Source organism: Nothobranchius furzeri, chromosome 10 (genome assembly GCF_043380555.1).
Source record: "Nothobranchius furzeri strain GRZ-AD chromosome 10, NfurGRZ-RIMD1, whole genome shotgun sequence".
Lineage (NCBI taxonomy): Eukaryota > Metazoa > Chordata > Actinopteri > Cyprinodontiformes > Nothobranchiidae > Nothobranchius > Nothobranchius furzeri.
In genome coordinates, this window is record NC_091750.1 from 47,262,585 (window position 1) to 47,286,980 (window position 24,396).

The following is a 24,396-nucleotide window of genomic DNA, read 5'->3' on the forward strand; positions in this document are numbered from 1 at the left end:
CTTGGAATAAAAGTGTTAGTAAATCCACTAGAGGGCAGACGGCACAAGTTTTGTTTTAAGTGAGTACTTAAAAATCTGAGTCTCTCACTGTGTTGTGCTTGTACGAACCACCAAACCAACTAAACACTAAACACACAATCAAAGGCTTGCACCATCCTCACCCTCTCGTGACAAAGCCTCCAGGATGCCGCGGCAGGCCGCCGCCAGGCCAGTGATGGACTGCCACTCCTCATCGGTCGAATCTGTTGTCTCAGAGAGGACTGCAAGAAAAATGTCCAGATGCATCAGCAGGGGGGTCCAGCAGGGCTGCAGAGGTTGGAAACATCTGGGCCAACTCTGGTTCTGCACTAACAACAAGTGTCCACTTGAGGGTGCTGCTGCGCTGATGTGGGTCAGACACAAGGAAGCTCTGCTGGCCGGATTACATTCAGATGTAACTGATGACAGATAACTAAGAAAAGAATGAAGTGAACATCACTGTTCACCATTATTAATCTTCTAAAAATACTTTTGAAAAATCATCAAAATGCTGCTGAAGGATTGTTTTTAGGGTCAGATTTCAACAGTTTTGAGTTTTTCCTATTAAGGATTCAAAACAATCGGTCCTCAGAATCCGCCTCCACAAAAATCAGAGGGATCTGGCGAGCGGGTGTGCTCGTTTGGTGCCTAAACGATGAGTCGTGGTCTCTGTGGAGGCAGAGCAGATGGTGGGAGAGGGGTTCTTCTATTTGGGGGCTGCCTACGACTTCTCCCCTCCCACCTCCCATCTGTCCCCCCTTTTATCCCATCGCTGGCTGGGTGGGCAGCAGAGCAGGGGTGATGATACTAGATTATCAGAATCGCTGAAGGAAGAGGAACAAAGAGTGCAGAGGGGATAATACAGAGGGGGATTTAAGGCAGAAGCAGAATTTATGGTCCAAAGTGAGCAGAGATGATTTGAAAACCTGCAATCGTTTTAGGAATTGGGCCAGCTGTTGTCTCTTCATGGAGCTTTTTATTTTAACCTCAAAATCAGGGTCAGATGACCAAAAGCTGTGCTGGACTAAACCTACATCTATAAATAACTACATCTAAGCACTTACTCTTAGTGATGGAGTTGTGGAGACTTAGGGCTCGTGAATTTCTCTCAGCTCTGTCCACACTTGACAGCCGGGATGACGGGAGAGAGGAGTCACTCCCCGAAGCCCTGTCGTCATCAAAATCAGCTCCTGTGAACTAGAGTCAAGAAAGAGGATGAGATGAAGAGGAAACAACAGAGGACAAGCTCGCGTGTCTCCATTTGTCACCTGCTCGTCTTCCAAGGGAACCTTGGGTTTGACTGCCAGGATCAGATCAGGCGTGGCGTCCCTCAACTGCTTGGCGTTCTCGTAGATGTGTTGGTTCTCCTTCAGCCCCACGTTGTCGTACACATGTCTGCACACCAGGAGGACAGGGACGAAGGAGAAAGTCTTTGATCTAATTGATGGGGTCAAAAACCTAAAAGCAATCTGCAGAGCTTTGATCTGGGCCACGCTGAACTCAAACTTTTATTAAAAATGAGCTTAAATGCAGTTTGTTTTATGTTTATGTATTTAGCAGACGCTTTTGTCTAAAGCGACTTACAAGTGATAATCGGCTTGTTGCCCTTGAGGCTAACAACAACAATAACAACAACCAATTTCCAGTCAGTTATAGGTCGCAGTGAGGCAACACGATGAACCATGGAGAGTAGGGAACAAGGAGTGGACAGTAGAGAGGGGGGACGGGTGCAGGGAGGGTGCTAGTTTAGAAGATGCTCTCTGAAGAACAGGGTCTTCAGGAGTTTCTTGAAAATTGAAAAGGAAGCCCCTGTTCTGGTAGTGCTTGGAAGGTCATTCCACATTTGTGGAACGATGCATGAGAAGAGTCTGGATTGTCCTGAGCGTGGTGTAGGCACTGCTAGCCGACGATCCTGTGATGACCGGAGCGGCCGGGCCGAGACGTAAGCCTTTGCAAGAGGATTCAGGTAGATGGGAGCCGTACCATCTCGGACTTTGTATGCTAGTGTTAGCTATTTGAATTTGATGTGTGCTGCTAGCGGTTGCCAGTGGAGCTCAATGAACAGAGGGGTGACGTGTGCTCTTTTTGGCTGATTGAAGACCAGATGTGCAGCTGCGTTCTGGACCATTTGAAGAGGTCTCACAGTACAGGCTGGAAGACCAGTTAGAAGGGCATTGCTGTAATCGAGGTGGGAGATGACAGTAGATTGCACCAGGAGCTGGGTGGCATGTTGTGTTAGGTATGGTCTGAGCTTTCGTATGTTATACAGCTCAAAGTGGCATGAACGGGCAACAGAGGCAACATGATCTTTAAAGGTCAGGTGTTCATCAATCACAACACCCAGATTTCGAACTGTCTTTGAAGGAGCCAGGAAGTCATTTTGGATTGAGATATTGTGCTGTATGGATGGTTTTGCTGGGATGACAAGTAGTTCAGTTTTAGAGAGGTTGAGTTGGAGATGGTGTGATTTCATCCATTTTGATATGTCAGAGAGACAGTTTGATATTCGTGCAGAGACAGTGTGGTCATCCGGTGGAAATGACAGATGTCGTCTGCATAGCAGTGGTAGGAGTTTGCTTTGTGGAGAGCAGCAGAAGTTAAATCTATCTGCACACGTTTTATTTTAGTCTTAAGAGAATGAACCCTAACCCTACAGTCAAGCTAGGCTAAGCTAACCAAACTAGCCACTTGTTTTCCACGTCTTTGAAAATCCTGTTAAACCTTGGTTTGAATTTAGAGAAACATCAAAACAAGACACAAGCTGTCTCTGTTTCCACTCTGTGGCCTGTCCATCCACAGTGTGCCCATTCCTGAGCGCAATGCATGCTGGGACCGGTTCGAGCAACACAAACTCCTGAACAAAAATGAAGCTAAGCTTTACAGAAAGCGGAAATTGACGCATCCCAGAAGCGGCTTGCGGCAAAAATAGAGCCTGGTCCTATCTTTAGCGGTGCAGTGCTTCTGGGACGCGCCTGGAAATTGCCGTGTCGCTGCTGGTTTGAAACAGTCCATAGATTATAATGGATTCTATCTGAAGCAGTGACGTTCCGAGCCGCTGATGCCTTCAGTGTGAAACCAGGGTAAGCCTCCTCAGGAGGGTGCTGTCAATCAACGAGAATGAGTGCTTGTTCCCAGCATGCACTACGGGTGACGCAGATGCCTCTGTCAGTAAAGCAAACCAACCTAGCTTAAATGCTAACTCTTCCTGCATAGGAAGCCTGTCTCCTCCCTTTCCTGTTGACTCATGGGCCATCGGAAGAACGAAAAAATGAACGCTAGTCAACGAGGCTAAAAGAGCTATTTTCTAATCCGCTTTGCCTTAAGCCCTGGATCGCACATTTGTTGTACTGCAATTGAAATGAAAACTAATGATGGGGGTTTCGACCATGCCAGTCACGTACTTAGAGATTTATCAGCTTGTAAAAGTTGTAATTAGCATGACTATGAATCGGACATTGGCACGTCGCATACATGGTGTCACCACAGAATCTCCTCCCCGCTAGCGTAGCTGCTAATTACCACATGGCCATATTTATGGTGGTTCTTTCCTCCTGAAGGAAGGATTTCAAGTTCACTGAACTTACAGCCATTTTCCCTCGGTTTTTCTCTGTATCTGGTTCGATGACGTCCCTTCCATGAATCACATTTGTAGTTCTGGACTTATTTTCACACAAAATCTAAAATAGCTTTTCCCCCTGTTCGAAAAAAAAAGTGCGTTCTTGTTATCAAAATGCTTCTTTAAAATTCACAGACATCATATGTGAAATTCATCGCACAAAACAAGCGGAATAAGAAAATAGTGTTTTTTTGGCCCATTGACTTGCGTTCATTTTTTCGATCTTCAGGGGACCCGTGGTCCTGAAGTAGATGGGCATGACTATTAGGGTCAACAATCACTGGGAGTGCATCCTCCAGCAAAACAACAAGCACATAATCAGATTCCTTTCATCACTGGCAGCGAGTGAAGAGGTAAATTTTTAAAGCAACGTTTATGAATAGCGAAGGTTTTGTAACCAAATCAGTAAATGTATTTTGTCCTCCCATGGAAGGAAACATGGCGTCACCCAGAGATTAGACCCACTCCCAGGTATTTTAGACCCGATTTTTATGGTTATATGTTCCAAAGCTTCCAAAAATTTTCAACAACTGGGCATCATTACATTCATGTTCAGCAACATTTCGATGGATGTTTCCAGAGATTAATGGTAAAAACGACACATTTGGCATTTGTATTAATGAACCTCAACTTTCATGGATGCTTTTGCTTTTCCTGCTCCTGAACAGGAAATAACAGGCCTCTTGACCTTTGACACCATGGGAGATGTTGATTTTAGTGTGTTTATTGAGGTTTATTACAAATTAAGCTGGACTGGAAAACTGTTTTCTCTTATAAAAGTATAAAATGTCCTAAATGTGTTTTTCTCTACAGATGAAAACCATTCAAACCTGTTGCTAACTTAACTGTTGCAGATATTTTTTCTTGCCTTTGACTCACCCATCATACGTGTCTGTGTAGGACAGCTGTCTCTCCAGAGACAGGCTACGAGTCAGCTGTGTGGTGCTGCTCCCCTGGTTCTGATTGGCTGTTGGGTCCTGCAGAGACGTGGCTCTCAACAACGGTAAAGTCGGTGGCGACAGATGCGAGGTGGGACTGCCTTCATTCAGACCTTCATCAAACGTTTCCTCTTCACCTCCGTCTGCCTCTACCTGCATCTCAGCAGGCTTCGCCTCACCGACCCTGTCCAGCTTCAGGTCCTCCTCCTTCTCCTCCTCCTCCCTCTCATCCACCACCCAGGCCTCTCCTGATCGATCCTCGCCGGGCTTGCACTCCGCGTCCTTGATGGCTTTCTGGTACAGCTCAGAGAAGCTTCTGCAGAACACAAAACAATGAAATTCTTTGTTACAACAAATCTAATCAAATCAAATCAAACTTTATTTACACAGCACTTTTCATGCACAGCAAGCAACACAAAGTGCTTAACAGATTAAAATGACCGATATAACCCACATTCCCTCCCCAATCCACAAACCATTCCCAGGCACGCACACACACACACACACACACACACACACACACACACACACACACACACACACACACACACACACACACACACACACTCGTACACATTAAACACTAGGCTGAGCTCAGATTGGACAGGTAATGAAAGACACGCCATCAAAGGAGCCATCTGCCTCGACAGCAGCAGATCCATGGCAGCAGCCAAGACACCAATCCAGGGTGCCCAGGGAGGGAGGGTGGCAACCCCCACCACTACCTGGGCACTACCCTAGGAGCGCCCCAGCCGCCGCCACCGACCACCGGTCCCAAGGCAGAGGGCTCCACAGAGGAAACACTGGAAGGATTAAAATACGTAAAATCACAAGAGCTAATACGGATAGTAAAATATCCAATAAAATGTGATTATAGAAATAAAACAACATAAATGTGTAACACAACAGTAATTAAAATAAATGAATAAGTAAAACAAGCAATGCAATAAATAGTAATCAATTAAAAGCTAAACTAAAAAGGTGGGTCTTGAGCCTGTTCGTAAAAACATGAAAGTTCTCTGAGGCCCTGAGATCCTCCAGCAGCCCGTTCCGGAGGCTAAAAGATGCCTCGCCGTGAGTCCTGACTTTAGGAATGACAAGGAGACGGCTGCCAGAGGAGCGCAGGGACCGCGAGGGTTCACAACAACAGAACCTCATTGCATTATTATGCCTCATCTTTGAATCAAAAAGAAGCCTAAAACATAAAGATTTTTCTGAAAACACACTTTCCGTCAGAAATGATAACATCATTGTGACAATTCGGGCTTTGCGCCAGAGAAGCAGCGATTCAGGGTTCAAACATAAATAAGGCATGGAGTTCTCTGAGGATACTTCTGCTGCCAGCTCTGTAACGTCGTTTGGAGCTGACAGCAGCAGAGATGTCCAGTTTAATTTAGCTTTAGTTCATTCTAACTACTCTGTCCACAGCTGTTCCTGCTGTTTCTCTGATTCTGGATGAGTAGAAAGCTGCTGGTTACAGTAGGGCGGGCAGTGCCGGTGTGATGAAACATCATTAGAAGGGATTAACTGAACTCAAGCTTGTCATTAACAGCAGACTGAGCTGTGATCTGAGACTGTCCTCCTCCAGTCTCACCAACCTGCGAGGTTTGCCGTTCTCATCCGGGGGAATGACGGTGATGTGGATCTTGTGGGCGGTGCGGAGAAGCCTGGTCCTCTCCTCCGGGCTCAGATGAACCAGGGAGTGTCCGCACAGCCGCACCACACGAGCCCAGAGCTGCAGGCCGCCGCTCTCGGCGTAGCAGAACCTCTGCAGCTCTGTCACAAAGCCCTCCTCATTCATCAGGAAGCCGGGCTGCCCCACTCCGTCCCGCAGGGGGGTGACCTCCAGAGCCTCACAGCCCCGAGTTACCAGCTGGTAAGAATCAGAGCAGAATCAAGGAATCAGACTGAAATGTGGCGACTGATACAAACTTTCATCTGGGGCTACGACGACCCACCTCCAGCCTCTGCACCACCTCTTTTACGTCCTCTGCTTGGTTCTCCAGTACGCTGATTGACACCGACTCTCCACGCTCATAGTAAATATCCAAAGAGGGCCCCCCCTCCTTAGTCTCTGTCACTGCCTTCCAGCCAATGACATCACGGCAGGAGCAGTTGAACACCACCCTGCGACTGCACCTCTCGATGAGCACCACCGACTCTGCCGACACCCCCAGCAGACACGGGAGCTTGGGCTCTCCTGCTTCCCATTCGTCTCCTCTGTTGACCATCACTGCCCACACCAGTGCACCGGCACTGTGCAGCTCAGCTCCTTTAGCTCCCTTCATCTTGTCTTTTCGCTTGCTCCCCAGGGAGAGAAGGGGGAACTTGGTGGTGGAGTCGATGGTGGTGGTAGTCACGTAGTTCTCCGCCAGGTCCTTCAGGTATTCCTGCCGCGTGCGGGTGGCCATGGAGCGAAACTTCTCCGACTTCTCAGCAGCATTTTCAGCATTCACTACCTTTGCCAGAAGAAAGTCTCTGAAGGCAGGCGAGCGAGGGAACCGCGCACCCTTTGGGAACAAAGGTCCAAATAATGGGATGTCTTTAGAGCGTGTCACGGCCACTCTGAGAGAAGAGGAGGGAAGAGCAGAGTCAGGGGCAAAGCAGAAACACTTAATCTATGTCTTGTTTTCAGAGCAGCAGGTTTTGTAGGAAGATTCGTACTTCCTCTTCAGCTTCCTCACACCTTAAAGAATGCTCTAACACCTTTAGTAGCCGACTTCCTGCATGGCAACACTAAGGAAAAACAATTCTCATTATTCTTGCAGTTACTTTTCTATTTTAGCTGATTAGTACAGCAAATCTGGACAAAGTATGTTTATGTATTTAGCAGGCGAGACATCAGTGCAGTGAATAAATCTAACATGCATGTTTTTTGTTAGAGGAAGATAACTGGAAAATGCTTGCAGGCTCGAGGAGAACACTCCCCACAGAAAGGCTGCAGCCTGACCTGACCTTCTCACTGCACGGCACTAATGCTACCCACTGCACCACCATGCAGTCCAGTGATATAAACAGCAGATTATTGGATAATAGTTACCTTAGACAAAGATATACGGATACTTAAACTAATAATGTGGCGTCTGATTTACCGATGGTGGGATACCACAGGGATCAGTACTGGGTACAAAACTTTAAACTTCACTGAAATAATAGGTGTTAGTATGTATCTAAGACTTTACAGAAACACAGTTAATGAATCAAATCCCAAAAAACTATATTTTCTTTAAATTGCATGCTTTGAGTGAAATTCGAGGATTTACAGAATTTTTTTTTCATGTCATGTTTTAAGTTTTGATTTTAACAATGAACAAAAAATGAAAACATTGTCATCTAAAATGCACTCAGCAAACAAAATTTCTTTCTCAGTATGTGAGATTCCTTGTGGCAGAGACATGTCAGGAATAATCAAGTCAGACCTGTAATAGGTGTGGTCAGTGCAGGGCTTGTGGACTTGGACGATGATGAAGACGTGCTGGAAGTGGGAGCGGATGGACTTTGGAGTGAAGGGCAGGGCGCCCGGCTCCTGGAACACGATCGTCACAATGTCGTTACCGATGTGTCGCTTCCTCAGTAGCTGACGAGACCAAGCAGGGACACAGAAACATAAATATTATTTAAAGATCCATTTTAATTATACTTTTAATACATTTGCAGTTCCTATTAGAAATGAATGCCTTGTAAGAAGTTCTCTGGGGGGAAAAGCTTAGATGCTTCTGTTTGAGCACGTCAAAGTCAGTTGAGGAGAAAGTAGCTTCAGACGGCAAGATTTGGACATCTCACCTCTGACTGGCTAACAGGAAAGTGACTATCACTGACTGTTTACTCTGCAATGCTGATGTTTTATCTCCACAAAAAACACAAGCCTGGAGGAGTTCTCCTGTGTGGTGGAGTTGCTAATGCTAAGGGTTAGCTTCTGCTAGTCCAAACATTCTCTGCTGTTTCCTGGGCCCTAAAGCAGCAATAGCCTTCCTTGTCACCAGGTAAGATGGGTCTGGGACATACGAGATTCCGTCTCAGATGGAAATACATGTGGAATGTATTTTTTTATTCCAGTAATGATATATTTTCCAGTAATGATATATATTTTTTACATTAATACGGTAATAAGGGGCCTAAATTTTTATTATTAAACGTCCAAATGAGAGGTGCTGAAAGCCGTTTAAGTCACGGTCAGAAAAGATGTCGGTTCAACTTTCATTTTGGAACTATTTTTCAACCATAATGGAACATGTCGGTTTGACGTTTCAACAGTCATTAAACGTCCAAATGTTTGCTGGGGTGGATGTAAACTTGCAACTGATTCACAACATGCTATGTTGAACTAAAAGTAACAAATTGACAAAATAACGCAACCCCAGATAACTGTAGACATGTATAAATGTACCTGAACGGATTCTAACGGTTGGTTTATGCTTGACGCGTCCGCGAGGTTCGCACGGCAACAGTAAAACCACGAGGGAGGGAGTTACGGCTGCAGGGCAGGATTTTTACGTCATGCATGTTTTTGGTGCACAGATGATTTTTCTAAAGCGTTTGGTAAAACAGTTTGTGTGGAAAGGTGGAACTGATGCAATCACATTAGAGTCAAATGCAACATGCGTGTCGTTTACCTGCTGTGTGTTGTTGGCAGTGTAAGGGAGCATGGTGGACACGTGGAACATGATCTCATAGTCCTGGTAGCGCGTGTAGAGGGAATGTGATCCAGTAGAGTCCGCTGTAAATCCACAGCATCACACACGCACGCACACACGCACACACACACACAGAATTCATCATCCCAGAACTGACGATTGAACACAAACTATATGGAATTCACTGATGGAAGCAGAAGCTGGGAGATAATCAGCAGTGACTATGCTATTTCGCAGGCATTACTCAGATTACATGCAGCTAGATAACCGTTATCTCAGCCTTTCAGAGGAACACTGATGCCCTCTGGATAACGGCGCTGCGACAGAGTGAGATGCAGCTAATAGAGACGGAGTGTGGAGGGTGTTTTCAGCTCACTCTTGGTGTCCAGCTGAGCTCGGTATTTCTCCCAGCCCTTCAGCCGCACCCGCTCGCCCAGCAGATCCAGGAACTCTTCAAACGCCAGTCCAGAGCTCTCGTTGTTGTACATGTCTTCCTCTGAGCTCTGCCCAGCGCGACAGTACATCACCCCGACTTTCCTCTGAAAATTCAGCTGCACAGAGAAACAAAACTAAATCAACTAAATTGAACCTTTTATTGGGAAATTTCTATTATTTGGATTCTTGTGCTTATTTTAAATTTTCTGTTTTGTGTTAAAAAATGAAAAAGTTTCTTTATATATTCTGGTTGTGCGAACAAAGCTTGTTTCAAGTTTCTGGAGGTTTTTGTTGAAGTTCTGCAGATACTTACAAACACCGTCAACGTGGACGATAAATGGCAAAAACAGTTTAAATATTCCCATCCACAAATTTGAAGCAGAGGCGCTCCTCACCCCTTGTTCGTCCAGCTTGAGCAGGGTATCCCGGACCTTTGGGGAGTTGGAGGCCAGGCGGATGCAGTGCAGGTTGAGTTCAGGCATGATGAACTCCAGCAGGCGTTTGGGAGACAGGCCTTTAGGGGTCGGGTGACGCGCAGCCGAGGTCACCGACTCCTCCAAGATGGAACCTCGCAGTGTCTTCATCTGAGGAGAGGGTTTCGATCAGCTCAGGATCACGCAGGATGGACCAGAAGGTGAATAAGTGGCAGCTTTACCTCTGTAGTGCGAAAGATGATTCTGTAATTGTACTGAGCTCCGCTGGATCCTTCTTTCTCCTCTCGTCGGAAGCTGATGGCCACCGGACCGAGGCGATCGTCGTTCCCAAAGAAATTCTGGTGTTCTGGGATGAAAAAAAAAAAACATTAGGAACAGCTAGGGAAGTCTGTCACTGGATAAAAATACTGAGACTGTATCCAGATTTTAAAAAATGCTTAGAAGAAAGTTCCAAGTTTTATTTCATATAAAAAAGTCTTTGTTTCTGAAAAGTTTTTGACATTTTTCTGTCATCCGCATTTATTGTAAACTTAATTAAAGTAAATACAAATAAAGTTAATGCAAAACTAAATAACATTCATCAAAAGCTCCTTAAAGTTTAGTGCACACAGCAGTCGAGCTAAACCTCACATCTGCTCTCTTTAGACGGGAGGTTTTGCTGAGTGAAGCAACATGGCAGGTGTACAGACAGATGCAATAAAGCCAAGTCACCATTTAGTCAATAAAAGGAATTTTTTATTAAAGCTAATTAAAAGTAAACAACTTCACAGAACCACAGTGAGTACATTCTCATTACCGTGCTGTTTTTTGCTGTTTGTGGTAATAATCTGAGCTGAGTGCATTTTCAATTATATTAGCAAGAAATCCTAATTCTGGTTGAAGTGAATGTTTAAAATCATTTTTCAGTAAAAAAAAAAAGAGTGAAGCTTTTAAAACAAACAAAAGAAGGTCTGCTTAGGTGGCACACATTTAAATATTTAGGTTAACAGTAAAGTTTATTTGAGTCGTTTTTGCAAGAACTTGCATTTATGAAGGTTTTCTCTCTAATGTTTTAGACTACATCAAGATGATCCAAACCCACAAAAGAATGATGTAAAAGAAACGGCTGCATGTTGCGGCTGACCTGCTGACCCCTGCACTGTCACGTACCTTTCATGTAGAAGTATTTGCGATAGTAATGAGCTCCCAGGTCTGCATACTCTATGAAGTAGTTGCTCTTGCCCTGCAGCTGGACGTGACTCTCTCTGGGCTCCTCCAGGACAGAAACGGCGTCATTGGGGGTTCTCAGGCTCGACCAGAGCCCCCTCCGGCTGGACGACAGACCCAGACCCACCTGCTCCTCTCCTCCGGTCTCGTTGCGGAAGTGGGGACAGCTGAGGAGGAGCTCGTTATCGTTGCCGTCGCCTTCATCCAGCAGCAGCGACTGCTCGGGGTCATCGGCGCTCCCGCTGTTTCCTACGCCACCCTGCGCTGGTGAGGACGGGGTAGTCTGCGAGAGGGGACGAAGCTGGGAGGCAGCTGAAGCCCCAGAGGTGATGTTCTTTTTGCGTCCTATGCTGTCTCTGTTTGAGGCCGCCTCAGTGAGATCAAACAGGATGCTCTGAACATCGTAGTGGGCAAAGTTCCTCACCCACGCTCCACCTCCGAGGTTATCATATGGGCCTGGCTGGGGGATCTGAGGGGGTGTAGATTTGGACTTTTTACCCAGACCCTCAGGCTTCGGTGGTTTGTCGGGTTTTTGTGAGTCCGCTGAAGAGGAAGACAAACCCCGAAAGAACCCGTCAGGCTCTGCAAGGTTTTCATGCAATCCTAAAAGCACAAAGGGGTCTTTGAAGCGGAGGGCACTTGGACTCAGGGGCCCGTGGTCTTCTGCGCTTGGCTCCTGGGCTTGAATTTGTCTCTCTAGTGAGGACAGGCTGCCATACTCCCTGTGTAGCAGCACGCCGGAGTCCCCCTGAAGTCCCGCTCCCACCTTTTCACCCACCACTCGGATCACTTTCCCCCCAGTTTTCCCAGAGGAATCCAGGTCTCCTAAGGTCACATCGCTGTTGCTCCTCTGCATGATGTGACCCCGCCCCATTGGCCGCAGGGTCAACCCCACGCGGCTCGGAGTGAGGCGGTCTGCCTCAGCTCCGTCACCGGCCTTCCGGGGGGGCCACTCCACTACACCCGCTTCCCGTTTGGGGTCAAAAGTGACAGCGGCGATGGGCGGCCGCACATTCTGACGGCGAAACTTCCGGATGAAGAAGTCATCTGACTGCATGGTGCCTGAGAAAGGGACTCCAATCTAGTGTGATGTGATATTCCCTGGAGGTTTCAGCTGTCCCAGTTAACCTTTTATCCTGCTCTGGTGCTGGTGTGAAATGGGGAGGCTGTGCATGAAAATGAAAAATCCAGCAAAGTGAAATCAACAAATGAAGTCTCATTCACACCACTTAAAATGGAAGAACTCTTTCAACCTTTGGGCTCTCATAGGTGCTTGTGAGAGATGCCACACTTTGTCAGTGAGTCGGTGAGTGGGCGTGATGGAGGAGAAGGTGTGCTGGAAGTTGCTGGAGGGGTCCATCCACATGTGCATGTGTTTAGTTTTAGGATGCTCGTTGCAGAGGAGTGAGGATGGGAGGATCATCACTGGAGCCTGTCTTTATGTCCTCTGTGCAGGAGAGGCTTTATCTGTATCAACCTGTTCAACATGGCACCCATCAGTCTGCACTCCTCAGTGCCTGCAGCCTCCAAACACTGGCCACCTGTGTGAAAAAGCAGAAAAAAATGGAAGCTTTTAACGCGGATTGCTCCACTAATAGCAATGGGATTTACTCTGGTGTATAATTAAAGAGACCAATTCAAAAAAACAAAGGATTTCAGAGAAATAAGTCTTAGGGAAGATCAGCGCACTACAAAAACTGAAATTAGTTCATAAAACTGAAACTGAAACAGCAAAATGTCTAAAATAAAAACTGATCAGACACATGTTTTGCTCTGGACCAAAGCCTCATATTTCTGTATTTCTGTATTTATTTTGTTCCAAAGTTTCCTTAAATAGTTCAGTAGTGAGTTTAATGCACCGCACATCCACCCTGTATAAGCTCACAATAGAGCGTAGAGGGGAGGGGCCTTCCTGGCTCACTGGCAGCTCACGAGAAAAATAAGAGTAAGCAGCCTCTCAAAGCACCACTTACCACAGAGGGGCAAAATGTGTTCGGCAGCCAACGATTGTGCAAGTTGTTCCACGTAAAAAGATGAGAGGTCTGTAACAAACATGCGGATGTCCATGGCAAAGGATATCCATAACTTAAATACTACATTTATTAAGAAACATCACAGTTATATGTTGGAGCCAATCACATATTTAGTAAACTTATCAATTCAAACAAAGAGTTTCCCAGAAAGCTGGAAAACTGCAATAATTGCTCCAGTCTACAAATCGGGAGAAAAGGACTTAGCAAGTAACTACAGGCCTATTGCCATCCTCCCGATAGTCTCAAAAATCCTAGAAAAGATTGTAGCTGAGCAACTAATGGATCACTTAAGAGTCCAACCAACTGCTTTATTCACAGCAGTTTGGCTTTAGACAGAAATACTCCACAGAATCTGCAAATTGTTATCTGCTTGAAAAAATCAAAACTTCTCTGGATAAAGGATGTGTTGTAGGGGCAGTGTTTCTGGATCTAAAAAAGGCTTTTGACACAGTAAACCATAGCATCTTACTTAATAAACTAATGCAATTTAAAATATCACCTGAAGCTTTGAAATGGTTCAGTTCACACCTGGAGGGTAGACAGCAGTGTGTTAGGGTTAATGAGGTCAAGTCAAGTTTGCTTGCAAACAACATGGGTGTACCACAAGGATCCGTGCTTGGTCCATTGCTGTTTACAATGTACATTAATGACCTTCCGATGAGCTGCTCAGGCGTCAACTGCCAGATGTATGCTGATGACACCGTCATTTATGTGTCCACAAAAACACCTGGCCTGGCAGGAGAGCGCCTGACGCAGGCTTTATCAGACATCTCAGAATGGCTAGAGTCATCCCACCTAACTCTTAATGTTAAAAAAACTGTGTCCATATGCTTCTCCATGAGAAACAGGCCTGATCAGGAACTATTTCAGGTTAGGATTAAAGAGAAAATCATTGAAGTAAGGAGTGATGTGAAGTACCTTGGGATCATCCTAGACAAACACCTAAAATTTGACAGTCAGGTTAAGCACGTCTGTAATAAGGTTAAAACAAATTTAAACTGCTTCCGTTTTATCAGAAGGAACCTGTCACACCAAACTACTAAACTGTACATGCATGCACTGATCTTTCCCCACTTATCATACTGCATTACATCATGGTCACAGGCTTCATCCACCACTCTAAAACCTATAGTCTTAATATACAAGCAAGCAATAAAAATTATGGACCAGAAACCATTGAAATGGCATCATTGCCGTATTTTAAGGAAACATAATCTTCTCACTTTTGAAAATTTTATTAATTTTAGCACTCTAAGATTCTTTTTCAATTGTCTAAATGATAAATTGTCTAAACTGTTCTCTACTGTGGCCATCAGACGTCAGAGCTCTCATAGAACGATCACTCGAGCCTCCACCTGCGGCGATTGTCTCGTCCCGCGGTGCAAGACTTCTTTTGGTCAGTCTGCTCTTTCTGTAAAGGGGGCCAAACTGTGGAACTCTCTACCTGTTGACCTAAAACTAGAAACGGACAGTAACGTTTTTAACAAAGAACTCAAAAAATGGTTAAAGTCTAAACAACAATGTCTACATGAATAGTTTTCAAGTCTTGCATTGCTGCTCAAATTGCCTTGTTTTATTCTTTTTATTCTTTTTTATTGAAAATTGTTTGCAATTTTAATCTGTTTTCTCTTTGATTTATTGTTGATCTCTTTGTATTTTATTTAAATGTAGTCTACTTTTTAGAAAGGTTCTATGGACAAGTGTTGCAAATTAGCACGTGTGCTAACACACTAAACAATGCATCTGGTTCGTCCAATGTAATTGCTGTGTCCATGTCAAATAAACATCACTCATGTAATTTTCATCACAGGTACTCTTCAGCAGAATGCAAAGCAAACCAGGAAATCCCATTTTATGGATTTTAAAGAATGTATTTATATTTAGGATGCAGATAATAAGCACCAACGAACAAGCAGGAATTCTGGCCCTCACTGACCTATCACATCTCTAAGAAGCTCTTCTATCCTCCTCTCATTACCTGTATTAATGGTAACTGTTAAAACTCGTTATTTGTACAACTTGTCCACACCTTCAGACTCCAACCTCCACTACGGCTAAGGCCAGAGAGCTGTCTAAAGACACCTGGGATGAGATTCGACACCTGAACAAGACTGGGATGAGCCAATAGGCAAGCAGCTTGGTGAGAAGAGATCCACTTAGAAAATAAATAAAAACAGGATCACAGACAATGTCCCTTGACCTGGGGCTTTATACAAGATCTCACCTTGAGGGATACCATTGACCTTGCGAAGGTTGAGAAACAGTCTAGAACTACACAAGGGCACTGGGGAGTGACCTGGAGAGAACTGGGACAACACACTACATCATTGTGGAATGAAATCCTACAGCGCTTGAAAGGCCCCCACACATATAGGCCTGTCTGGATTTTGCCAGACACCCATCTAGAAGATCCAGAGGAGGACTGAGTGAATGTCATGTAGTCAGATGAGACTTTGGTATTTACATGGAAGAATGGGCCAAAATACCAGCTAGGGAGTGCAAACTGGTGAAAACCTACAGACATGTTCGTCTGTCATTCTTGAACATGAAAAAGTATTGAGGTGAACTTTCGTTACTGACCAAATACTAATGTTCTGCACCTTTAAACAAATAAATTCTTTAAAAATCAAAACAATCTGAGTTCCTCGTGTTCCTATGATGAAAATTACAGACATCTCATCTTTTTAGGTGGGACAGCTTACCCAGTCGGTGGCTGACAAATACTTTTTAACCTCACCCCATGTTTGTGTTTACTTCTCTAATATATCTGTAAAACATACAACTGGCGTCTTGTTCAGAGGAAATCTATTGTTATTTTCAGGAGGTTAAAAGGCCAAATATTAATGCTAAAATAAACTAAGCAGTAAAGTTCTCTATTTAAATGTATCCTTAGAGGACGTGCTAGCGACTCACCGTGAAAACAGACTTCAGGCTGTTCCTGTCACCCGTATCCTATCTTTGACCAAACTCACGTCAATCGGCTCAAGATGAAACCTTATTTTGATGCCAGTAAGGTATGAGGCTTCTTCCTGTCTCGCTTCGTCACATGCATCTCGCTTCTCTTGCAGCCTGAAGAGCAGGTGCAGAGCAGTGCAGAAGCACGCGCGCGCACACACACACACACACACACACACACACACACACACACACACACACACACACACACACACACACACACACACACACACACACACACACACACACACACACAAAACCGTATTTCTATTGCATCAGAGGACGCTATGTGGGCTTATGCTTTTAAACAAACTTAAGGTGAATTAATTTACATCATTAGAGTTTGTGTTTTGTCTTTAAAATAGAGAAGTTCCCTTTCAAATTGGCGGCATACATACTCTAAAAAATGATAAAGAGTGAGGGGAGGAAGTGACAAGAAATCTTTGTTTCCCCTGCTTGTCTGCTACACACTCTCTCCATTTCCTCACTGTGAGAGAATGCACTGACATTTAAATCTGACAGTAAAAATCCTTTAAAGACAAATGAGCTGATTGACTCATGTGGACATCAGATTGTGAGGGTTTGAATGCCGTGCTGGGAAATGACGCGAGACGCGGTGTTTATGGTAATTCTAGTAGATTTGTATTAGAAGTTTCTGTCTTTAGTGGGTGTTTTTCTTTGTTATTTAGCAGGAGTCACTTTTGGCTTTGAGGTGGTCATCCAGTTTCCTTTCTAACATATTTGATCTGAAGTTTACATGTTAAAATATTAACATTCTTTATGTCTACCCTTTTAAAATTGACCCTTTATGGAGGGGTTGATGAAAGTACTAATCCTAATGCTCCATCTGGACACTTTCATGCTAGAAGAGGTTTTGTGGGAATTTGCGAGTAGGGGATTTTGGTTTATTGGCCTGCCAATAAACAGAATTTTCACTTGAGACATATATCTCAGGGTTTCAAACATCAGTGTGAGTCAAACAAATTAATTATTGTTTGAATTTCTGAGTTTATTTTTTTTTAAATAAAATGCGATCTTAAAAATGACTTTCAGGTGCACAAAGGTCCTTATTTATAAGATTATTGGCTCATTATGGTCACCATGGTTTAAATTTTCCAACAAATGTATGTTGAAAGGATGCTTCAGTGCTTTGGCACCATTAATAATATGGAAAGATGAACAGAAATATGATTAATTAGTTTCTTTGACTGAGATCCAATATGTTTCCGACCATTTGAGGGAAGGTCTGACATTGAAAACCTGCTCATGTTCCTCTCTAAGAGCTTTCAAATGAATGTTCTCAAACACCACCCGTATAATTTCTCCTGTGTGATGATTATGTGCAGTGTGATCTACATGCTCTCAAACGCTGATGACTGTATGAGAAGTCCATTTTCTCCCAACCACCAGGAAGTGGGTGTACATTTTTATTTGGCAGCTGATTTTCCTCTCAGAACTAACAGGTCTCCTTCATGTTGTTTCAACAACAAACACTCCTTCCTGGGTCGACCAGAAACACTCCACCAACATGCAGCTCATGCTGAACTCAGATTATCCGTCTCTTTGTTACACTCACATATTCCTGAGATGCTTTATGACCCCGACCCACGAAATGATCCGTGTTTCTATAACAGTTCATCCAGTCCCCCACGGATTCAGAAGAACTCGGTTTAATCTGCTCGAACAACAAAGGAGCCCACGTCCATCAGCCTGCGGCACAAACAGGAAAAGGGCCAAGAGTTTAACTAAAAACTAAATAGAAATAACAGCAGGTGAGTGTGCATCCTAAGTTTGGAATCAGAATTCTTATTTAAAAGATGAACACAGCGATTCATCATCTTAAAGGTGTGGGAAACTCATTTAATCAATACATTTTCAGTGGTCTCTGGCAGGAATGAATGCCTTGCAAGCCGTACTCGGGGCAAAAAAAGCCCAGAAATGACTGGAACAGCAGGGACAAGTCTGGCACATCACAGGAGAGCTTAACACGGCAGGATCTGGAGTTTTATGTCCTGTTATTTGGACATCTCTCCTCTGATTGGCTAACAGCAACACGGCTCTACCACTGGCTCTGTTTGCTCTGTGATGTTGTTTTATCTCAAACAACACAAGCCTGGAGGAGCTTCCGCTGTGTGGTGCAGTTGCGAATGCTAACGGTTAGCTTCTACTAACAGGGACGTTCTCTGCTGTTTCCTGAACGTTAAACCAATAACAGCCTTCCCTGTTTTGCATTTATCTGGCACTTTTCTAGATAAAATGAAGGAACTCGATCAGAAAACTGCAAAAGAAAACTAATATTTCTGTCCTAATAAACAAAAACAACTATGCAAGCCACACGTCTTCAACTTATCATCAAACACGTATCTTAACTTGAAAATATTGCTAATTTGTGTTCTTTGGTGTGATTTGAGAAATAATTCAGAGATTCAGACAAAAGCTCCATCGTATGTAGAAAGCTCTCCTCGCGTGTTTTAGCTCACATGATCAACTGCAGAGCATGCTGAGCAGAACAAAGCTTCAACCACAACGACTCTCAGTTATTAAACGTGTTTATCTCCAGACAAGAAGCACCAGCGCTGTGGGAAAACCTGTCAAACACCTCAATGTGACTCAGACATCAACGACATTTAAACCTCGCGTATCTGTTAAAAGTCATTTCTGTTTCCAGTTGCTCTTTTCACGCCAAAAGGATCTAAATGTTCTGATTTACCGTTACGCCACTCTTCATTGTTTGATACGCTTCCCTTCAAATCAAAATCAGAAACCATTTCCTCTAACACGGTTTCCTGGATAGAAAGAAGCAAAACTTCATGAAATAAGAGCATCATTTGCTCACCTGTAACGGCGTGTGATGCGTTAGATCAGATCCAGATAATTATTTAGCTTTGAGGCAGATTCTCTCCTCACATGGAAGCTTTCGCTCCCGTTACAGAAGTGTGTGATTTACCTTAACCAGAAGTACAAAGTAAAGAGGAACTGCCCCCTTTACGTTTCTGCTCGCCTCACATGGCAGGACCGTGTTTGTATTGCTGCTGTACTTCCTGCTGCATACATCAGTGTGACAAAACAAAATGACATTTTACAATACTTCCCCTCAAGCGTCAAAACGAACCAAGAACAGAAACATTTGTGAGGTTAAATCCATCAGAAGGATTTAATCTGTAGGATTCACTTGAATCAGAACAAATGACTGAACCCTGATTTGAACAGTTTTCTGTTTTTAAAGAACAACATGACATGAACCTATTTTCTATTGAGCTTTGCATCCCGCCTCTGCCGTTTTTAACCCTTTGCACAACTGAACTACAACAAAACGGTGTCCAATCTGCAGATATCTATTTCCTCTTTCAGTTCAGCTGCAGGCTACGCTCTGACGCTGACAGCTGAGTCATTTTCTAATATGAGCATAGGCGTCATTTTAACCGGGGACGCCGGGGACATGTCCCCGGCAAAATTTGTGATTGGCAGCTGTGTCCCCCCCACTTTCAAAAAAGCCTGTCTTTATTGTCCCCAGCAATTTTTAAACCCCACTCAAGTGTATGGTTATTGTCCCCAGCAATTCTGAAAACAAACTGACGCCCTTGAATATGAGCCCATGCAGCTGAAACAGTCAACCCCTGAGAACGCAACAAAAACCAGCTGAGCGAAACCAACAAGCAGCATGCATCTAGAAAAACACCGTTCACCATCCACAGCTCTCCACGAACGTGACTCCATGTCTCCAGCATCCAGCTTCTTGGTTCCACTCAGATTAACGTTTGATTCAGCAAACAGATTCTGTCCAACAGCAGCAGCAGCAGAGGTGTGATTGATGCTGTCCAGGATTATTTAAAGACTTGGTGCATAAGCTCCCTCTCAAAGGTCTGCTTCTCTCTGCAGACTCCTTCATCCTTCCATATTCAGGCTCCGTCACTGAGAAACTCAATAATGCATGTAGGCAGGAGTGTTTACCCCTGCCTCTGTGCTCCATGTTCTGTCAAAATGGTGAAGAAGTCCAAATCAAAGGTATTTGATGGACATTTGTGCTTTTTAATTTATTTAGAGACACAAGTGCAGACATAAACACACACTACGATAAAAAAAAATCTTTATTTTTGACACAAATCTGGAGTTTTTTAGCCAAAGGTCTCTTTTATAGACTTGTCCCATGCTTCTACAGAACTGTTTGGCCCATTTCTGTGCACCAGAATGCCGTAACTGACCGTGGTGTAACCCACTGACAGCAAGACCCCCCCACCCATCGGGCTCTGGTGTAAAACGGGACACAAGCGGATGCCGCAGCAGAGCTGAGTCAAACACAACAGGGTTTTGGGGAAGTCATGGCCGGCTGACTTCTGCTGCGCCTGCTCATGCAAGTCTGTGTCCTGTGAAACAGGAAGAGACGAGTGACTTTTGAACCCTGGGAGGATGGATATCGTCATCCTGTCAACACAACACTTCCACACCTTTCAGGGGCCGGCTGCCCACACTGCAGCATGAATGAGCGCATTTGGTCTCGCGGTGTCCTTTAATCAAACAACTGCTGAGCATTTAATGATGAGAAGGAAGGGCGGAGTTTGGATGTAGGAGGCTGACGTTTGAGCTCTCTTCCCTTAAGGTGAAGCTGTGGCAATCGGCTTAACTGCTTAGCTGCAGATCTGATCAGGGACAATAGTTTTACTTTTGCAGCCTTTCAGCTGCACCATGCTGGCCGCAGCAGCTACTTGTACCTACGGTCTAATGTTGAAACACACCATTTCTCTGCACAGGCTTCCTGGTGCCACATGAGATACTGTCGAGCGGCTCTAACGTTCTACTCACTTCTGTTTTCACTTCGCACCACAAGTCTGTAAAACGTGCAGCTTCTCTAGCCTTCAAGGTTAGTGGCTCCTGTGCCACTGTCTGTTCTATTTCAGTGTCCAATCCTGGTCCTCGAGGGACCCTATCCAGCATTTTTGAGGTTTCCCAGCTTGAACACACATGATTTTAATGAGCAGGTGATTAACAGGCTTCTGCAGAGCTTGGTGACCTGCTGAACAGGTGATTCAGGTGCACTGGAGCAGAGAAACAGCTAAAACCTGCTGTGCAGAGGCTCTCGAGGACTCCTGTTCTAGTTAAAAGCAGCTTTCCCAACTCTTAACCACAAGGTCTGAATCAACTCCTAATACTGATTGATTCTGAGAAATTTAAAGCCAAGTCTCAGTCTCACGCTTCATCATCGATCGCGCACAAGCTGCTACATCTGAGATCAGGTTGCATTCCTCTCTTTGAGCACGTGACGCTGGACTGCAGCAGAAAGGAGAGTAAATGTGTATTAATGTGGCTGGACCCGATTCAGGAAAAGGACTTCAACCAACATTTTCTCCTCAATCTTCGCTGTTAAACTCCACCCCGACGCCTCGCCGTAAAGCGGACAGCGAACTGGGCCAAGTCTAGAGGCTCCTGAGTGCTGCACTCTCGCTTTCATTGGGTGAAGTGTTTTATCACTCTTTTTATTCAAGCTGTTTTGCAAACGTCAGTCTGAGCTATTGATCCCCACAGACACATAATCCTAAGTATCTGCTGCTTAACTGATTTAAAAAGAAAAGAAGATGATGACTAAAACAGCGCAGGTTAGGACTGTTTTTGTTCAGCGTAACTTTTTCTCATACTTAGTTTCAAAGGTGACTTTGATGATGTTTTAAAGGAGGTCTGCAGTTTTCATTTGCTAAGAAAATGAGGAGTTTTGTCCGTATCCTCTCCTCTGCTTGGCTGAAATCAATGCACACAGAGGTCAAGACTTCCTTTAGGCTCCGCAGAATAAACTGAAAGTAAATCTTCTGGCTGATTCATTATTAATTTGGCCGGGCCCGAAGAGGGCGAGGGTTACTGTGACGTTAATTATTCATCAGCCGGTTGGAGCTGATTTGTTATGATTTATATGTAAGTCTGACTTCTCGGAGGACGCCACGCGTCTGGTGTGTTACAGTAAACCGGAGTGGGAAAAGGTCATCTTTCTGTGTGTCTGCTCCGGTCTCACTTCATGTTTCTTCCCTTTTTTTTTGGGTCATCAGACAACAGGCTGCTAAGAGGCAGACAGTCAGGAGTCAGAACATGAAATCTGCACAAGATATTCATGTGGATTATTTTTTCTAAGTGAGCCTCAGACTTTAATGCAATGAGGAAGTATGGTTAGAAAAGCTGCTTCTATAATATTGTGCTTTAAATAAACAACTTCCTCTTGCACTCAAATGCAATTTGCTGTACGTGTTCTGCTGCTATTGTCTGACATGAATTTTGCCATGACATCAACGCCATGCCCTGGCAGCGCGCTGCCACTTCCTGTGTATCTGAAAATACACCTTGTGGCAGATGAGTGTGAGGGAGCGCTGGGTGAGAAGATGAAGAGTATGCATGTCTGAGAACAGCATCAGGGCTGTCGATGAGGCGAACAAACAGGAAGAGCAGCTGTTCTTCTGAGACCATTTTCTGTGTGTCAGAGACCAGATCCGACCCTCAGCTGCATGACTGTATCTATTATGTTGAGCTCAACGCCTCACTGTTACCCCGCTGTCATCTGTGCGCCCTTCTCTGAGGTGGGGGGGGGGGGGGGGGGGTTGCTCAATGCTGCTTAAATAGCACACTGTAGCGTTTTCATCTACCTTGTCTGCTTTCAGAGGAAGAAGCGCTGACCTTCTCTACTTCCTCAATGTCCCCGCTGTCCGCTCAAACACACACGGCTCATAAAACAGCTGCAAAGTCAACACTAAACACTTTTCCCTCCAACTTTTGTTTGGGAGCAATTTAAAGCCTAAGCTGTCTTTACTTCTACATAATGAGTGTTGATTATGAGTTGAGGCATCAGCTAAGAGGGTCGCCTGTTAATGGCTGCCATTTAACTTCCAAGCTGCACTGGTTCTGTCTGCGCCCATTATGAGCTCAGTGGACACAAATTACTCTCGTTATCCAGAAAAACAAGCTAATGCTGCTTGTTTTTGAGGCAGAGACCTTTCTTAAAGTGATTCTTGTTGCTAAAGAGGGGAAACAGAGTTGTGTATGTATACACTGTGTCTGTCTGGTAGCTCAGTATCTCATCAACTACTGGACGGATTTTGATGAAAATTCCAGAGAGTGATTATTTTATACACACCGACATCTGATCCAATTTTATTGCTGGGAAGAAAAAAAAAAAGAAATAACTTAAAGGGGCCAGATCATGCTATTTTAAACCATTGGGAGCAAAGGTAGGTATGATGAAATCTTACCGTTGGCACAATTGAGATGACATTTTATTATAAATATGAGTTATTTTCATCAGCCTGTGTTTGTAAACGGAAAGGAAACCGTCTGTTTCAGTCAACCCCACCTCCAGCGGCCTGAGCTCCGCCCACTCATTACATAACCTACAAAGCATCATGGGCCACCACGAAGCAGCGAATCAGCAGAAAGCGTCCGTGGAAACAACGCCAGCACTCCGCCCACCCCTACTCTGACAAAATGCACGAACAATAGCTGTTCCTTAGGAAATTCAATTGTTGTATTGGGCTTAGTGGTCTAGTATAGCAAGTTTGAATCCCTGAGAAGCCAATTTCATTTTGTTAGTTTAGTTTTTTTGATGAGTTTCTTCAAAATGTTTTGTGCCTCTAAAAGATCTTTGAATTTGGTCGTTTCCAAATAGCATTTTAGTTGCAATGCTTTGGACGGGACACAGCAGACCTGATGATCTAGTCTGCTCACCTCACATGGACTCACATGGGCTTCAGCTGGCTAAATAAACAAATAAATTAGAAAAATATTTTATTTTAAACAGTTAAAAAATAAAAGGTTGAAACCATAATACGGGCAAGTGTAGCTAAAACAATAAAATAATAAAATACAGCTGACACCAAGATTCGAACTGGTGTAAGGTCTTAGTGAAACATCATGCAAAGCAGGTGCTCTAACCATGAACCCACCATATTACAGAGGTGGGTTTCAGATCTGAGATTAGCTTCAGGGGGAGGAGAAAGGCCTGATGACGCACTAAGTTTCCATCCTTGTGTCTGCAGGTCTTTCCTCAGAATCTGAAAACCTGCAGCTGAGACAGGAGAACGCATGAATGCAGCCAAAAATGGGTTTGGGGTTTGACTATCTCATCTTGTTATGCCAGGCAGTGGCACAGGAGTTAGG

At 44.4% G+C, this 24,396-nt stretch overlaps 1 protein-coding gene across 7 annotated transcripts in view; it reads right to left on the bottom strand.

Moving 5' to 3' along the window:
• The window catches only part of sipa1 (signal-induced proliferation-associated 1), a 38,494-nt gene that overhangs the window by 5,388 nt on the left and 8,710 nt on the right, over positions 1–24,396 (bottom strand). For 3 of the 7 annotated variants that reach the window (XM_070555304.1, XM_070555303.1, XM_015961426.3), the window contains exons 2-13: positions 11,225–12,822; positions 10,297–10,421; positions 10,037–10,225; positions 9,583–9,757; positions 9,186–9,289; positions 7,992–8,149; positions 6,531–7,137; positions 6,171–6,445; positions 4,514–4,888; positions 1,287–1,413; positions 1,083–1,215; positions 162–260 (exon numbers count right to left, since the gene is read on the bottom strand). In XM_070555304.1, the coding sequence (XP_070411405.1) occupies positions 162–260; positions 1,083–1,215; positions 1,287–1,413; positions 4,514–4,888; positions 6,171–6,445; positions 6,531–7,137; positions 7,992–8,149; positions 9,186–9,289; positions 9,583–9,757; positions 10,037–10,225; positions 10,297–10,421; positions 11,225–12,338 (3,481 nt within the window). In that variant the 5' untranslated portion in view covers positions 12,339–12,822. Of the gene's footprint in view, positions 1–161; positions 261–1,082; positions 1,216–1,286; positions 1,414–4,513; positions 4,889–6,170; positions 6,446–6,530; positions 7,138–7,991; positions 8,150–9,185; positions 9,290–9,582; positions 9,758–10,036; positions 10,226–10,296; positions 10,422–11,224; positions 12,823–17,845; positions 17,980–19,105; positions 22,815–24,396 lie in introns of those variants that run through there. The other 4 variants (XM_054730556.2, XM_054730555.2, XM_054730557.2 and 1 more) reach the window with 4 other exon arrangements.